The sequence below is a fragment of the Fringilla coelebs genome (genome assembly GCF_963513975.1).
Source record: "Fringilla coelebs genome assembly, chromosome: 7".
NCBI lineage: Eukaryota > Metazoa > Chordata > Aves > Passeriformes > Fringillidae > Fringilla > Fringilla coelebs.
The window spans coordinates 15702544-15720174 of NC_140035.1; the positions used below are offsets into that span (position 1 = coordinate 15702544).

Sequence of the window (17631 nt, forward strand, 5' to 3'; positions counted from 1 at the left end):
TGGTAATGAGAACAAATTGATGGAGAGACATCCATTGTGGCACCCTCCAGCCCGTCCCTTCTGCCGGCCACCCACCAGCAGCCCCATCCATCACTGCCCAGCTGGGACCCTGCTGGGATCACCCCTCCCCTGGCACTGGCACGCTGGGAGATGGGACTGCTTCAGGTGCCCACCGGCAGCAGGGCAGCTCCCAGGCTGTCCTGGTTCTCCTGGGGCTGAGTGACAACCAGAGGATGACATCCAGGCAAGGAAGAGACCCCCATAAGTCCTGTCCATCAGCTGGACATCATTTTGTCCTCAACATTCTTTTCATGTGGGGTTACGGAGCTGTGGGAGAGTTAATGGAGCTTCGGAAAGACCCTAGCAGCTTACTTTTGGATGTTTTCCCTCCTTTTCACTGCCTGAAGCCAGCTCAGAGCCAGGCCCTCCCTGTTTTCACTACCTCCATCACAAAGCAGCTGCCATATACCCTGCAGCATCCTCCTAATGGAGCAAAGAATTCTTCCCCCACACTCAGTGATTCCCTAAAAACCTGGGCGTTGTTCTCCCTCAGCGGGGACCCCAAGGAGCATATCCCCTCCGTATGCAGCCTCTGCGTCTGGCTCCCCCTGCCTGCGACAGCAGCCTGATTGAAATTTCACTCCATAAAGCACTTCTCGAAAGCCTGACCCCGTGGCCCCCTGGGGACCAATTTGTCCTTCTCTGTAATAAGAACCTAATTAAATTAGCTCTGCCGCCTTGCAGAGCCCTTAAATTAGCCCGGTGATGAGGGCCCGCGCTGACAGCCTGCTGCCGAATTGCTTCACACTTGCCGTGCTGGGGGGTCCAGGGGAAGCCCGAGGGAGATCCTGATACCGGCAGGGCCCAGGAGACCAGGGCAGGGCAGGGTGGGATGGGGCAGGGTGTGTTCAGAGAGGTGTGTGGCTGGGACAGGTGTGGGGAGGCTGTGTGGGGTGCTGGCTGGTGGACTTTCCTTCTGCTGGCAGGGGGATGGGGTAGAGGGGGAGAGGGCGGACAAGGAGCGAGGGACAGCACTGACTAACATCAGTGACACTGGAAACCTGTCTACAGGATACAGGCTCCATCTTCTGGGTTAGTGGGTGTTGTGGTGATTGGGGGTGGTACAGAAGGATGGACAGGCACTGAGGTGGTCAGTCCAGACTGGGATGGAGAGGTATCCCTGGCAGTCCCACAGTGGCTGTCCCTACTACATCCTGCTGCACTTGCCCTGGGTTCCAGGTGGCTCTAATGACACTTTGGTCCTGTGCAGACTGGGTCAATCCCACAGCCTCCAGCTGCCCAGCTCCCCTGGGTATGGATGAAGCAGTGAGGAGAGAGATGTCATCCTTCTGGTGGAGGGCACTGGGGTGACCAAACCTTGCTCCTAGAGAAGCACATGATGCCCTCTAGCCCTGCCAGCCCTTTAACAATGGGTGCAGTAAGGACCCCCGATCCCTGCCTGCCCTCCCACGCCAGGGTTCTGAGCTCCCTCTGGGGAGACAATGGGTTTATTGGGCTGTGTCCCCAACCAGGAGAGGTACATCCAGTGAAGAGACAAAAACACACCTGCCTTTGGCCACGCTCACGCTCCCTCACTTCATCCTGGACAACAATCACCATAAAAGCTGTGCAGTGCTTTAAAATAATCTTTAAATAATTTCTGCTTTTTGTTTAAAAAAAAAAAATCACCCCCCCAACCAAACGATTTCCCACCCCTGCCCTGCACTTCCATCTCACCCTGCACGCGCCCACACTGCCTCCCATCTATTGTACATACAAAGAGCAGATAAATAAATAGAGACGCGTGATGCTACAGGGGGATGTGGGTCACTGCCTTCCTCAGCCCCCTCCCCTCCACTGATGTGGAGCCAGGGGAGGCTGAGGCTCTAGCTAGGATTTGGAGTGGGGGAATTGTGGCTGCAGCTCTGATGGGACTCTCCCCAGGTCCCAGGAGTGGGTGAGCAGCAATGAATTACCCTGAGGGTTTGGGGTACTGGGGGCTTGGGGAGGTCAGGCCAGCCAGGGTCTGAAGCTTGAGGAGTTCTTTTATATTTGGGGTGGGGAAAGGCTTTTGGGCTGGGCCAGTTCAAGGCCAGATGCTGGGATGGTTTTCTCCTCTGCCTCCTTCTTCAGGCTCCACCAGGCTGGGGTTGCAGCCCTGATTCTCCCCACCCCTGCTCTTACCAGTGTGCCTATGCCTGGCTGGCATTTGCACCCTTCTGCCCATGTGTCTGCCTCCACAGCCCCTCTTGCCAGCCAGAGAGCCCCATGCTGTCACAGCAGCCCCACAGGATGCCCAGCTGGGTGGCTCTGGTGCTGGCTTTGGGCAGAGCTTGGCACCTCACTCCCCAGTCTATCACTCCAGTGGAACTTGTGTCACAAAGTCGGAGGTCTCATGCCAGAGCTGTGCCAGACCCCCACCCCTGCTTGTTTTGGGTGCCCCTGCACCTGGGCTAAGGACAAGGCACAGTCCCAGTACCTGGGTCACCCTCCTTCCAGCTGCCATGTCCCAGGGGTGGAATAGCATTGCCTACCTTCCCACCCAGGCTGCCTAGCAAAGGGCCCTGGGCCCCTCTCCCCAAACTTCCCCGCTGGGTGCAGACAGGCTGGGAACCTCGGTGGAGCAGCCAGGGCTCTCTGCTCTCCCCCCTCCCATTCAGACCTCCATCAGCTAATTCGGCACACACACACACACATTGCACACACACACACATAGCAGCATGTGGATCCAGCCGGGGGCAGCCCCTGTCCCGGGGGAAAACCCTTCATGCCTCCCCCCTGTCCCCAGGAACAGGGGGTGAGGAGGGGGTGGTCAACATGGAGGAGGCACACCATGGAGCTTCGGTGCCCCCCAACCAGGAGGTGGCTGTACCCCAAGCAGGCAGGGCTGGAGGCAGCTCCCCATGGGCACCCAGCCTTGGGAGGGGGTGCTGGCCCCCAGTGAGTCACCCTGCAGCCACCACCTCCACCAGCTCTGCTGGCTGGGGCTGCGGCGCACCCTCAGCTCTCCGCCTGGGATATTCCCAGTGGGTGGAAGCTGTCAGGGGGCAGGAGCAGCCTGCCCAGGCGGTAGAGCAGCCCTGAGTACCAGTGCACACCATCCCCCTGCACCCCTGGCCACCCCACCAGGCTGTGGTAGAGCCGGAGGGGCCAGAAGGCCAGCTGTGCCAGCTGCTGCTCCTGCACCAGAGCGAAGCACGAGGCCACCACGCCGTCCACCACCAGCGTCCCGTGGCGTGTCAGCGGGGCGTAGGCTCCCACGTCTCTGCGGTGCCACACCCGCACCACTTCAGCGGGCTGCAAGCTGCCCCCCCCGGCCACCACCAGCACGAAGTGTCCCGGGCGCACGAGGCTGGCAAAGACGGGACGGAAGTGGGCGGTGGGCGCCGACGCGTTCTCTGCCACAAAGAGCAGGTGGGTGGGCGTCAGCACCAGGCGCCGGGGCGGCTCCTGGGTCTCGATGACGTGGAAGGTGGTGAGGGCACGGGGCTCCTTGTCCAGGAAAGCCAAGAAGTCACTGTAGGTGGGCCTGCCTGCCCCGTCCATTGCCAGCACTCGCTGGCCCGGGCGCAGTGCCCACAGTGGCGTCTGGGCACCGTCCTCCAGCGTTGCCAGTGCCCGCCCGGGAAAGCAGCCCCCCGTCTTCGCAGCGGCTGAGTGCTCTGCACAGGGAGAGAGAGGACACCAGGGTTACCCATCAGCCAGACCCTCAGCACCACGTGTTTGCTGTGCACAGACACCTTCCCAGTCTGCCCGGCTTTCCCCACCCAGGCATAACCCTGCCCTGGCAGCACCAATGTGAGCTTGTCCCCTACACACCCCCGGCCACCAATGTCCCCATGGCACCTCATCCCCCAGCCACCACATCACTTGAGGCGGCACCTGGGGACTCCAGCATGGTCCCAGGGCATTGAGCTTATCATACAGAGCCAGGTCCCAAGCCCAAAGTAGGCAGAGGGAGTGGGACACAACCACAGTCTGAAATGTGCAAAACACTACCAGGGGGCACCTGAAGCTTGAAAAAGCAGATGCAGGGCCCTGAGAAGATGGCAGTCTGAGGAGCAGAGTGCCTGGTCTCACCCTGCATACCCCCACAGCATCCCTGTTCCCTGCAGTGCTGGTCCTGGGTACTGCTTGGGAGGATGCTGCGAGGAGCAGTGCAGGATGCAGCACCCTTTCCCAGCACTGCAGGGCCCCTCCACCCCCTGCGGCAGTCCTGCTCCCTTTCTCCCACCTGCTCATCCCTGCACCACTGATGCCAGCCAGCTCCTGCTTCTCTGGGTTGTAGGGAGTTGTCACGACCTGTGGCCATCATTGGGCAAAAGCTACCAGCCTCCTGCATGGGGCTTCCCTAGTGATTGCCACAGGATAAAGGACCCAAACTCTCTGTGCTTTTCTCCTGGGATGGTGGCCCAAAGCTCCTGGCCCTCCCCAGATGAAGTGTCACCAGGGGCCCATTCTGGCACTTAGCAGGGGAGCCCTGGCTTCCCAAGGAATGGTGGTTAGCTACACCAGCAGTAGTGTTCCCCCATGTTCCAGCAACTCCCAAGTCAGTGTCTATGATACCCTCCCACCCTCTGCCAGGGGCATCTCACCACAGGGTCCCGCTCCTAGCTCTGCACAGTTCCATCCTTGAGCTCTAAGCCACCTCTCAGGGCCGTCTCCCAGCTCTCTCATCTAATCCCTGAATGTGCCCACCCAGATGGCACTGCCCCCATCACTCCCCAGGTTTGGGCAGAGCCAAATCCCAGCCCCCAAGCCCATGAAGAGAGGCATGCATCTCTGGGACAGAATCCTTTTATTGCTCAGAAGAGGTGCAGTGTCTGCCCTGTCCTTGCCCCGGAGGCCAGGTCCCAAATCCTGCACTCTGCATCCCCTGGCAGGCAGCAGAGCTGGAGGGTGAGAGGGGTGCCTGGCAGAAGTGGATGGCATAGGTGCTGGGCGTGAAGGGGTAGGTGGGTGCAGGGAAGGACCCGAGGAGACACAAGACATACAACAGGCCATGTGGCCATCCATACAAAAATAAAAGCCATTTACTAAGAGGCAGGAGCAGCCCGGCTGCCCTCTGTACACAGTTCTGAGGGGATCAGGATGTGCATCCCACAGCCTCCACCACTCACTGTTGGGTTGCCCATGGCCTTGGGGAAAAATATGGGGGACCCAGAGCCCTGAGGAGCTGCTGCAGAGTGAGGGGAATATGACCAGCCTCTAGAAGCCCTTCAGGGCCTCAAGGCCCCAGTCTGCTGCTTGGATTATGGCATCCCTCTTCAGTCGGTCCAAGGGGAGCATTCAAAAGCCTCTGTCTTTCTCCAGGGGCACAGCCCCACTCCTCTGGCCAGCCTCATAGCTGTGGGCTCATGGTCCTTGCTTCGGAGCCTGGCCCCACTCCTGCTGCCAGCCCCACAGGGTGCCCGGGGGCACGGGAGTCCTGGTCCTCCGGCCACGTTTTGTCCCTCTTCTTCGGGGGTGCATGGCTCCCTCTCTGCGGCGCGGCGGCCCCACTTCCATCGCCGGCCGGCGTTGTGCCCGTCCTGGCATCAGCACGGGGAGCGGGTCAGCGCGGGGGGCCAGGCTGGCGTCTGGGGGTGTCGAGCCGCTGGCTGCGGGCTAGGGCGGTAGGACAGGCACAGTGCCGTGGGAACTGAGCGCGGGGACGAGAGGCGCGGGGCGGCACGGGCACGCCGGCACTGCCGCGCACGGTGTGCGGCGCACGGCTGTGCGGGCACGGCGTGTGCGAGGGCTCCGTGCGCAGGCACGGCCCTGCCGCACGGGGTGCGGGAGGCAGCGGCCGCCGAGGCTCCCTCCGTGCCCACGCGAGCCCACGCCCGGGCAGAGCCCTCCCCGGCCTGTCGCGACGCGGGCAGAGCGCGGCCCCGCCCGGCGGCGGCGGCCGGAGCCGTGCGCGGGGCGCTGCTGCCCTCTGCAGCCTGCAGCCAGCGCGGCCGCTCCGCCGGAGCCCAGCCCGGGCACGGCCGCTCCCCCGGGCTGCGGCGGGGCTTGCAGCCCACGCAATCCCCTCCGGACCACGGGCAGGGCCTGAGAGCAGCTCTCGCCCCGTCCTCCACCCTGCCGCCCCCACTGCCGCGCACCGCACAGGAGGAAGCGAACACCACCAGCGACGACAGCGCCCCTCTAAGCACCACCCAGCTCTGCTCCCCTCTGCAGATGGTGCTGCACAGCCAAGAGCCGATCCCAGGGTACCTTGGCCTCTCCCTGTCTGGATGTCCCTGACCCCATCCCTGGCTAGGCAGGGATGGGCAGATGCTGCTGTAACAGCAGAAGCTCAAAAGCAGCCAGCAGTGGAGCAGGGCCGGGCTGGATGAGGCTGAGCATGGGCACTAAGGGACTGCAAGGGCAGAGGCAAGGGAGACGGGGGAATGGACAAACTGGGGGGTCAGGCTGGGGGGGAAAGGGATGTGGGCTGAGAAAAGGAAGAATGTAGAGAGGGTGGGTCAAGATGTAGGTCTATGGGAGCCAGATGGGGAATTTGCCCCATTGTACTGGCTGGCCACAGGTGTGTGACTCACTCCCCACCTGACTGTCTGCCCCAGATAGGGAAATCAGGATGCAAAAGCTGGCACCCCCTGCAGGAGCACCCCACCCAGCCAGCCAGGCTCCCCGGGTTCCCCAGCTATGCTGCAAGAGGGGGTCTGGCCCCCAGCTCCACTCACTGCCCCCAGCCCAGACTTACCTGACTTGACAGAGCAGTGGATGTGCGCCTTGGACTCGTAGTAGACCCAGTCGAAGCCAGCCTCCACGGCCAGGCGAGCCAGCATGCCATACTTGTTGCGGTCCCTGTCCGAGGTTGTGATGTCCACAGCTCGGCCCTCATAATGCAGCGACTCTTCCGAGTGGTGCCCGTCCTCATCCCAGCCCTCCGTCACTCTCAGCTTCACCCCTGGCCACTGATTCATGACAGAGATGGCCAGCGAGTTCAGGCGGTCCTTGCAGCGCTGTAGGGCAGAGGGGCAGGGTCAGTAAAAGCTTTTTGGAGGGAGGAATTAGCTGCCTGCTTGGCAGGCTGCATCACACCATGCTTCCATTAAGCCTTCCTGGGCCCTCAGGCCCTTGGGGGCTGGTCCAGCAGAGGAAGGTCTGAGAACACGAGGCACCTTGTCTACCCCGTGCTCTCCAAACTCCCTGCAGAGCCTGATGGGAGAGTGCACCCCACAGGGCACCCTTCTCCTCCCTCTCTCCCTCCATCCCAGGCACATTTGAGAGCATTTGGGCAACACAGCCTGGGTTGAGCTGAAACACCATTTCTGCTCACCTGCCCCATGCTAACTGTGCCCCAGCAGTTCCCATCTGACAGGAGGAGGATACAGGAGCTTCAATCCTGCTGCTTCCTGACTGTTTCCAGGCACAAATGAAAGAATCTGCCCAGTCCTCAACACAGCTCTGCTTGGTATGGCTCCTCAAGTGTGTGTAACAAGGACACAGCACTGGGCAGCCCCATGGCATCAGCCAGTCTCTGCTCCTGTGGGCAGTGCCAAACCTGCCCAAGAGCTCTGTTGTGCTGGAACAGAAAAAATTTGGGGTGAAGCCCCCTTTACGTCTCTGCACCACAAGGGCTGAAAATCCTTGGCTGAGGAACAGCAGCAGATCTTAAAAGCCCCAGACCTCGTGGCCACAGAGGTTACACATGCAATTGTGTGCCCGTGGCAGTCCTCCCCAGCAAGCAGAGGGAGGCCAGCCCCAAATGCCTGTTTCACAGTCCTCCCAGCCTTATCCTGCCCTGCCCCACATCCCCCAGCCACAGCTGAAGGTCAGGGAAAGATCAAAACTCTGTGTGCTTGACTTGCAAAAGTACAGCCCCAGCTTCTGGTCCCTTGCTAAAGGGATGGAGGAGAGATAGAAGAGGTGGAGGTGTAGGAAAAGGAATATGGGAGGTTCTGTCAGGTGAACAAACTAGGGCTGTGCAGCCCAGAAAGGAGATTCTGTGAGATCCTGAAGAATCATAGAATTGAGCAAGCTGGAAGGGACCCATAGGATCAAACTCCTGGCCCTGCACAGCACACCTGAAGAATCACACCAAATGAAACTGTGTAAAACTTAAGGCAATTTAAAAGACACAGGCTGAGACTGGGCTGACACTGCTCCAAAGGCTGAGGTTCACACCTACAGGTACAGCTGGTTCTGAGGCAGCCAGCTGGATCAGGAGTCCCATTGTCACCACCCAGTGCTTGCTGGGTGGGAGAGCTCTGCCTCCACAGAAGTAAAAGGCTCCAGGGCTCCTCTCACTGCCATTCCCCAGGAAACAAGGAGTCCCATAAAATGAAAGCAGAGGACAGAGCATTCACGGTCAGGCATAAAGCCAGTCCTGGGGAGCACTAAATGAAATGACTGGACAGCAGCTTAAAACACAGCCACTGCTGGGGATGTTTCTGCACGATGCCCATCTCAGTACTGGAGCTCCCCACCGTAGCATGTCATGGGTCTGGAGGCAGTTGCAGCAAGCATGAGCCAGGGCTTTAAAACCTGATGCTGGCTCAGAAATGCCCCAACACTGCTTCTGCAGGGACCAAAAATGTAGGTCCTTACCCTATCCCCAAGCACCTGCTCCCGTCCTAGGAAAGTGGGCACTGCTGCTCTTGAGGGAACCTGCTCTCCCTTGGCAGGGTCCAGGCCCAGGGAAGGGCAGTGCCAGGCAGGCCTTTGCCCCACATGAGGCCTGCCGTCATCCCACAGCTCTCTGGGCGTGGGGAGATAAGCCAGGAAGGTGCTGGACAAACAGTTTGCTAGGTGAGGGGAGGAGGAATAGGGAGGAGAGTGACTTTTGTCCCCATCCAGCACCACCGTGGTGCCACTTGGCACATGTGACAAGCTGTTCCCAAGGTCCCCGGCCCTACCGGGACCCCACAGTAAGGAAATTCAGCACTGGAAGTGAGGAGGGAATCCCTGACGTCCCCCTGCATCCCCCAGCCATCACTCCAGGCACCGCTGCTATGCCAGGACCCTGCTCTGGGCACCCTTCCGGCCCTCACTGCCAGCTTTTCTGTCCTCCAGGGGCACCTTGCACGCACAAAAACAACGAGACCGTGCAAGCCTTTTTCCCCAGGCAGGGACAGCCTCGGGCAGAGCCCGGGAGCGCCCTGTCCCCGGCTCTGCCGGTGCCATCGGTGGCCAGCAGGTGTCAGGGCGCGGGAGGGGACCGGCGGGGACCGGCAGGGAGCAGGTACCGATGGACAGGAACCGGGCAGGCACAGGCAGGTCGGGGAGGAAGCAGGTACTAACGCGGGGGGAATGGTGAGCAGGGCACCAGCGGCATGGATCGGCAAGGAAGAAGAAACTATGAGGAGGAAACAGGCAGGGATGAGCGAAAATAAACAGGGAGCAAGCAGTGATAGGCAAGGCTGAGCAGGTGGGGATGTGCAGGGAGCAGGCACAGGAGGCAGAGAGAAGACAACAAAAGACAGGGATGGACAGGGATGGACAGCGATGGGTAAGGAGCAGGCAGCAATGGTCAGTGAGCACACACGAGCTGCAGGAAGTAGGTGGGGATGGGCAGTGCCTGCCCAGGGGCTCTGCTGCCTGTACGAAGGCAGGCAGGGATCAGAAAATTCATAAACATGGGCTGTCCACGGGCTCTGTGTTTGATGGTGATTGCAGGGAGGGCACAGCTTGTCCCTGTAGTGGTGCAAATGACCAGGCACCCCCAGTTCACATGCAGAATGGGGCCCCATATGACCACACAAAGCTGGTGGCTCTGCAGTCCCATGCACCTCATGGTGAAGATCATGGGGATGTTGGCTGGGCTGAGCAAAGAAGTTCTACCCACCTGCTGCCCAACCTTTGCATCTCCCTTTGTGTGTCCCTGCCAGGGTCAGAACCATGCCCTGTGGGGCAAGCCAAACCACTTTAGGGAAGGCAGCAGGACAGAGGTCCAAAATGGGGTGCAGTCAGCAGGGACCCCAGGGTCATCTCAGGAGAAGTATGAAAGACACTCAGGTGTGACCACAGTCTTGGCAGAGCTGTCGTGAATGGAGTGTGCTTGGCCACAGCTACTCCCATGTCCAGAGCCTAGCCAGGAGAAGAGGGGTCTTACTAGCATCTCCTCCTGAAGGGAGGTTTCCCCCAAAGGAAGCCAAAAGTCCTACCCCAAGGTCTTCATGAGAAATTCCTCACCACTGCAAGGATGGTCTCCATGTCAGCTGGACAAGCAGTGGCTGCAAGGGATGATGGTTGGGGTAGGGAGAGGCTGGGTTTGGGACTCCATGGGGGCAGGGGACCCATGGCATTCCTGGGTCAGGCTGCTGGGGAGAGGTGAGGCGGGTTCTGCCTCCAGCCTTATCTCAGCACCTCCGAGTGGGACCAGTGAGAGCAAACACACTGGAATTCTTGAGGAAGATGAAACGATAAAGGAAAGGCGGGCAGAGAGCAGCACTACCCACTCCTCTAAGCAGGCGACATCTTCCGGCTGCCTGGGACACCCAGACCCTTGGACTTGGGGAAAGAAAACAAGTTTGAAGTGAGTCAACAGCAGTAAAAGCCAGTGCTCTGGGGGAAGGGACAAGGAGTTGGGTCAATGGCCTTTCCCAACCCATAGCAACACAGGACTTGGTGCCAGAGCTAGAGTTCCCATATCTGGGGGGATCTCCCCCAACCAGGTGCTACAGGCAAATCCCAGAGGGCTGTGAGATGGCAGCAAGCTACCAGAAATCATGCCACCTCCACAGCAAGAGGAAGAATTCCTTGCAGAGCTGCCCAAGGCACAGTGGTACCCATCTGTGCATGGATGCATGGTGGCCAGGGACCCTGCAGGAGTAAGAACCCTCATTTGTACAGCCCAAGAAGACCAAGATGCTTCTAGGTACTCTGCCAACAAGGCAGTGGTACAGCATGAAATGTTAGGCTGGCACATGGAGATCTCCCTCTCCCAGGTGTGCTGAGGGGCACTTGCTAGGTTACAGAAGGTGGAAGGAGCACTCTCAGGAGAAAACACAGCAAGAAGCATTCTCCTGCTTCCAAGGATGTCATCTACTTCCCCGATGCATGGACCAGAGGAGCTCACTGCTTCCTCAAATATCCCTGAAGCTGTTCCCCAGGGGAGGCAGGTTACAGCCCAGCCCCAGGGCTCCAGTCATCAGCAACCACAACTTGTGCAACTCCCCAAGCTTGCTGCGTTGCAGGGGATCCTGGTCCCTCTGCTACAGTCCCCAGCCTGAAAACCAGCCTGGACTATGATCCCTGCCCTAAGGGACCTGCTCTCAGGGCACACAGGGTTGCAGAGCTGTCAAGCCAGCACCCAAGAAGCTTCTCCTCCCAATGTTATGAACATCTTGACCAGACAGTATGGCCAGGGCCTTGCTTAGTGCCCACCATCATAGTCACTCATGTTCACCCACCTGCCAGCCCCTGACCGGGGGGTGCAGTGAGCAGAAGGGCAGCCCAGCTCCCCTCTGCTTCCCCCAGGAGCTTGTTCAGGCTGTAACCCTGCTGAGGCTGGTAGCCAGGTTTCTTAGCAAGGCCGTGCGGCTCCTTATCTGCATTCCTGAAACCCTCAGGCATTCTCCTGGCAATATTAAAACACAGAGTAACCTTCGTCCAGCATCACCCCCCCTCCTCTGCTGTCGTCTGTGTCGTCCACCCCCCCATCCTTCCTGCCAGTCCCGGGTACTTGTGAGCTGACTGCAACAAGGCATTTGCAGTAACAGGTTGTCCCCAGCCCTGAGCACAGCAAGCAGCTCCCCCTGAGCACCCTGAACCATCCCACACGAGACATGCAGGAAGGGGAGCACTGAGGGTTTCAGTGTCAGAGTGGGGACAAGGTCAGCAAGAGCACTCCTGGACACAGCAGCACACCAGGCTCTGGTCTGTCCCTCGGATCCGACAGGAAGGCTGCCTGCCCTGCCAGTGGGGAGGCAGAGTAGAGGGGCAAGGGCAGGATGGCTGCACGGGCCAGGGTGCTGCTTGACCAGGGAACAGCGCAGCACAGCCCTGCCGTATCGAGGGGATGTGGGAGGATGCTGTTGGATCGGGGGCAGTGTGGCACACTCAGGGGCACCAGGGCCGGCTGCTGCCAGCTTGCAGTGCAGGGTTATGCTAGCCTGGGAACCAGTGGGACGAGAGTTGAGGGGCAGAAAAGCAGGGTGCTGCCATCTCGGCAGTCACAAGGGCATTCCTCACGATGCAGCAAGACACGGGTGCCACAGGCTCCGAGGAGCAGCGGGCAGGGTGCTGCCATCTCGGGGGACAGGGTGCTGCCGGTTCCGGGAGCAGAGTGCTGCCGTCCCAAGGCGCAGCGTGCTGTCCGTCGCGCACAGCGCAGCCGAAGGGACAGAGCGCCCGACGAAGGGAGATGCGCTCGCTGCACGCCGGCAGCCCGGACCCGGCACCGGGATGCCCGGGGCAGGACGGGGAAGCCGCAGCGCGGGGCCCACACGGTACCCGGAGAGCGGGTAGCAGGGCGCTCTGAGGCAGCCCCGGTGCCCGCAGATGCCCGGCGCGGGGGTAGAACCGGGCGGCAGCGGTGCCGTACCTGGGTCATGAGCCGGTCGGCGCCAGTGTTCTCCTCGTCCTTGAAGATGATGTCGGGGTTATAGTTGGGCGTCAGCTCCTTGAAGCGCTCCGAGTTACGCGCGATCTTGCCCTCGTAGCGGCCGCTAGCCCCCAGCGTCTTCTCGGGGACGTTGGGGCTGAACTGCTTGTAGGCGAGCGGGATGAGCTTGCGGGGCGGGCGGCGGCGGCTGCCCACCACCCTGCCCGGCCCGCAGCCGCGCACGGCCGGCGCCAGCAGCAGCGCGCACCCGCTCAGCAGCAGCAGCAGCCGCGCCGGCTTCATGGCGCGCCCGGCGGCCCCGGGGCGGCCCGGGGCACCGGTGGCTCCGGGTCCCCACTAAGCTCGGCCGCCGCTCCCGCCGCCCGGCCCGGGGCTCCCCATGCGGCGCGCAGCCGGCGGGCAGGTGCCGGTGCCGGCGGCGGCGGCGGGGCGCGGCGGCTGCCCGGCGCGGGTGCGCTCCGGCTGCCCGGTGCGGCGAGCTGGCGTCGGCCCGCTCTGAGCTGCCGTGGCCCGGCGGCGGCAATAAATAGCGAAGGGCCGTTTGTTTTGGCAGGCGAGCGGCCGCTTGCGGGGCGCGGGGCGCGGGGCTCGGCGCTGCCGGAGCCCTCCGCGGTTTGCGCCTCGGCGGTCAGCGCGGCAAGGCTGGAGCCGGAGTCGGAGCCGCCGCTGCCTCGGCTCCCTGGGCAGGAGTGAGAGGGGAAATTGAAGAGATCCGGGACCGGGAACCGCCAGGACCGCACCCTGCCTGTGTCCCAGCCTCCCAGCGCCCTCCCTCTCTCGCCTCCTCCCCGTGGAACCTGCCCCGGGCCGCCCGCAGCCTCCTCCCCCCTGCCGAGCCCCGCAGCCCACCCCACCGAGGGTGCCCGCCGCCACCTGCCCCCCGGGGCAGCCCCGCCGCCGCCGCCCCAAGGTGCGCCCGGTCCGCCGCACAGCCTTGGCCCCCCTTCGCGGGGTGTCCTGCGGGGGCTCCCTCGCGGCGGAGTGGGCGCGGGGTGGCACCCCCGGGGCTCCGGCCCCCGCCGCGCCGCCTGCTCGCCAGGGGCCCGGGCCTGCGGGCGGGGATCAAACAGAGCAGGGAGGCAGCTGGTTGAAATTTAACCACAATATTCTCGCTCCCCATTGTTTCCAGGGAGGCCCGATATTTCCACAACAGGATTATGGCATCTGATTAACTCGCTGAGACAACAATGAGGGGCTGGGATGGGCTTCCCCTTCTAGCTGCCAAAAGGGGAAAGTAAATATAACACCCTGATTTCAGGAGCGAGGGTTTGAAGGGCCCCCCCCCGGTTCTCCCCCAGCTGTGTGCCGGGGAGGGATCCAGCATAGGTCCACTTGAGCACCCTCCGGTTCCCTAGGATCTTCCCAGGTGAGGCAGTGCCTTGGGATGCCCACACACACACAAACTCTCCCAGGGATGTTCCCTCGCCAGCTCTTCTGTGAGCGCAGGGCACGGCTCATTCATAGGGATACGCAGTGGCCAGGCTGGAATAGCCCAGCCAGACATCCAGCCCTGGCTGCAGGGCTTTGCTGCTCTCAGCAGGACCAAGCAGCCTGGGCAAGAGGGACGCAGGCTGGGGAGCCAGCATCACCCACAGACTTGGGATGCTGCTATCTAATCCCTCCAGCAGGCCATTTCCTTTGCAGGAGCTGCAGGTAAAGTGCGTCTGGCCAGAGGTGTCTCCATCAGGTTTTCATACTCAGTAGCCATGGTCCATCAGGGTTTTGTACTGGTTTTCATACTGCACACCCAAAAGCAGTGCCCAGGGCCTCTGTGAAGACCTGCCACTGAGCAGGATGGTGAGATACAGCTGTCCCACTGTCCCTGCACATGATGGAGCGAGGGTATCTGGCCAGCAGCCCCAGGCCACCCCACATCTACGCTTCTTTGGCTGATCCTTCCAGTGGAGCATCCTAAGGGCATCAGCAGAGAAAGCAGAGGGGATGCACCACAGCACCATTCTCCACCCTTGCCCTTGGCTTCTTAGGGATGCAGAAGGGACACAACTCTGTGCATCACTAGCACAGGAAAATCTGACCCTATGGACCCTGGACTAGATTCACAGGATCCTCCAGGGTGGTTTGCACTCCCAGCCAAAGGAGCCTCGCTTCCCACTTTGCACAACACAAGACTATGAAGCAGGATGATCTGGGATAGCACTGCATCTGGAGGCTGCAGCTCTTCCCCAGGGAGAAGTTCCCTATGAATGCCAATGTCACAAACCCAGACCTCCCAATAACCTCTGCAGCCTGCCAGCATGCACTGTGCATGTCACAAGCTGCTGTCCCCCTCCCAGCAGCTCCAGGCTCACAGTAAGCAGCCTAGCCCTGCCCTTGCTGGTGACAGTATTCATGTCCCATGGAGGCCCAGGTTGGAAGACAGGGAGTTGGGTTTTGCTGGTGACAGCAGCTCCTGCCCATGCAGGGGCTGTGGCATTGTGCATTGGTTCTGGCCACAGCAAGCAGTGGCAGTGCCCTGTGGCTGGGTGCAGAGTCCATCACCTCTCCGTGCAGCATTCCCAACGTCAGCCAGTTCTCCTGCCAGGCAAAGCCTTTCGGGCACAAAGGGCCGAGTGGGACAGGGACACCAGGCACAACAGGGTAGCCAGGCTGGGTGTACGGGGAGGCAGCTGGAGGCTGAGCTGTCTGGGACACTGTCACTGGTTGGGATAACCAGTGTTTAAGGGGGAAACTTTGCCTGAGGAGGGGGGCTCCTGTTTGAGCAACTGATGGGAAGGGACCCTTGCTGCTGCAGTGGGAGAGATGAAACGTTTGTTCACATGGCATTTCCCTCCACACTCGGCCACTCTCAGGCACTTCTGGCCTGGACGCCAGGACGCACTGCTCCTGCCTGCATTCCGAGAGGGCACCAGTGCCTCTTTCCTCCGCCCTTCGGCTCTCCCCACCACGGCGTCCCGCTGTCCCTGCCCCAGCAGCAGTGCAGCATCCCGCGCGCCCCTTGCTGGGCTCCCAGGGCTGCCCGGAGCTGGGCGCTGCGCAGGGTGACCGGGCGGCGGAGCCGAGCCAGGCAGTCTAGGTGGTGCTATTTCTCTATTTTTGCACTGCACGGGTTTGGGATTTTCCTCTCCCTATTCGCTGCCTCGGTCGTCTTCTTCTCTCTCTCTCCCTCTCTCTCTCTCTCTCCCCCTCTCTTTTTTTTTCTTTTCCTTTTCTAAAAATACTTGACAGCGATTGAAAGGTCCCTTTAATCGAGGCCACAGAGCCCTTATTAAGGGCACGGGTCGGGGTGCTGGGCCGTGCCCAGCATAACGGCTTCATTAAACCCTGCGAAAACTAATATTTATGGAATCAAATTTATGGAGGCCGAGGCCGAACTTGTGGCCTTTAATGTGTGTCGGGAGCTCAAATCCAGCTGGCTCCAGGGAGGAGGGGGTGGGGACAGTGAAGGAGACCCCAGCAGGACAGCATGGGACAATGTGTAGTGACATTCCCAGGAGCTGGAAACAACCTGGGCCAGGGAGGAACCAGTGGCCCCATGCTGGAGCCCTGAGGGCCTGCGGTTCCCTGGGGGACATTGGCAAAGCTCTTTTTCCTACTGTCTTCATTCTCCTGCTTTTATTTACCCCCATCCATGCTCCCACATCCCCACCTCCCCTTGCCTTGGGAGAGAGGTGAATGGAACAAGATCTGTTCCTGCAGCGGGTCTTTAGTGCTGCTGGACACTCCACAGAGACTTTGCAGCAGGACAGGGCTCATGAGCAACATCTCTGCAGCATCCCTGGGACTTTGTCCCCTGAGCTGAGTAGCCAGGGAGAAGCAGAGACAGAGTAATTCACAGGAATGACCCAGGGATGCAGGTGCTGGTCTGCACCACCCACTCCTCCCCTACAGAGTCCACCAGCCACTGGCACAGCCAGGTTGGGATTGTTTCAGCTCTGCTTCTCCCTGTGATGTCTCCTCAGACCCAAAGGGGATAGACAAGCCAGATGCCCTCACTGGGGCGATAAACACTTCTCCTGAATGTGCTGGCAGGCAACCTCAGAGCCATCACGGAGCTGAGGAACGAGGCTCACAACAGAGCAGCTCCTGCACCAGAGATGGAGTCCATACGGATGGAGCAGGGGTTGCACCAGGGACAACCGGGTGACAGAAGATACAGGAAACTGTTAAGCTGCTAAGCTCTTGCTGCCCTGGTCCAACCCTTCAGCTAGCAGCAGGACCCTCCCTGGGGGCAAGTGCCCAGCAGGCAGACTCAAAGCTGCCAAGATAAGATGTTTGCAGAAGGGAAAACACAGGATACGTAAGCTACAGCAGTCAGCACAAGCTCCCCATCCCATGGCTTTCCCTTCCCACCACCCACCCTGCCCTGCATGCTGCTCCCTCAGAAAGGAAATATAAAAAGCCACTGGTTGCACTCGCCCTGGGACTGGCCGGCTGTGGCCCAGCAAAGGCCCTTTCATTCCCCTTGCACAGACACAGGGACTGCTCCGGATGTTTTTGTTTCCCCCTTGCTGCCAGGAGAACAGGCAGCATGACTGCAGCTGGCCCAGCCCTAGGGACCAGGGCAGCTGGGGGCATGGGTCCCTGTCCCAGGACGGCAGCACCACTGCCCGCAGCCTGCCTGCTGCCCGGCTCTCTGCCTGCTGTTTTCGGACCTGGCCTGGGCACAGGAAGGGGGTCCCAGTCCTGAAGGAAGCATGTGGACCCAGGGGCTGGAAGAGGAGAGCAGGAGTGGATGGATGGATGGATGGATGGATGGATGGATGGATGGATGGATGGATGGATGGATGGATGGATGGATGGAGTGTGAAGGGATGGAAGTGGTGTTTTGTATCCAGGGAGCATCTGCAACCTGCTCCAGGGCCGCTCCCAGGTCTGGCAGCATTCTGTGTGTTAGTGTTTTGGTTGTTTCCTGCTCCTTGGAGCCCAAAGCAAGGGTTAACACCATATCACCTGCCCAATAACTATGGTGGAGGTGCCTGCAAATGTAGGGTGTCCCTCAGCCTACCCAGGGCCTTTGCCAGCCTGCTTCTGCAGGCACCAGCACACGGTGTGTATCCTGGTACGGGACAAGGACATGGGCTCCGGCCCCTCAGCTGTGTCCCCATGATCTGGGCATCCTCTGGTGCACAGCCCAAAACATGTACTGCTGCTCAGGGTGAGGCACAGCATGG

The 17631-nt window shown here is 60.7% G+C and overlaps 1 protein-coding gene across 1 annotated transcript; it reads right to left on the reverse strand.

Annotated features, from left to right (window-relative positions):
* Positions 1-3000: 3000 nt before the first annotated feature.
* Positions 3001-12781, reverse strand: IHH (Indian hedgehog signaling molecule; the record flags this gene model as incomplete). The annotated part of the gene is made up of 3 exons (XM_084208924.1): positions 3001-3662; positions 6692-6953; positions 12479-12781. The coding sequence occupies 3 exons, from the start codon at positions 12779-12781 to the stop codon at positions 3001-3003; spliced, it is 1227 nt and encodes a 408-aa protein (XP_084065050.1).
* Between the last annotated feature and the right edge of the window lie 4850 nt (positions 12782-17631).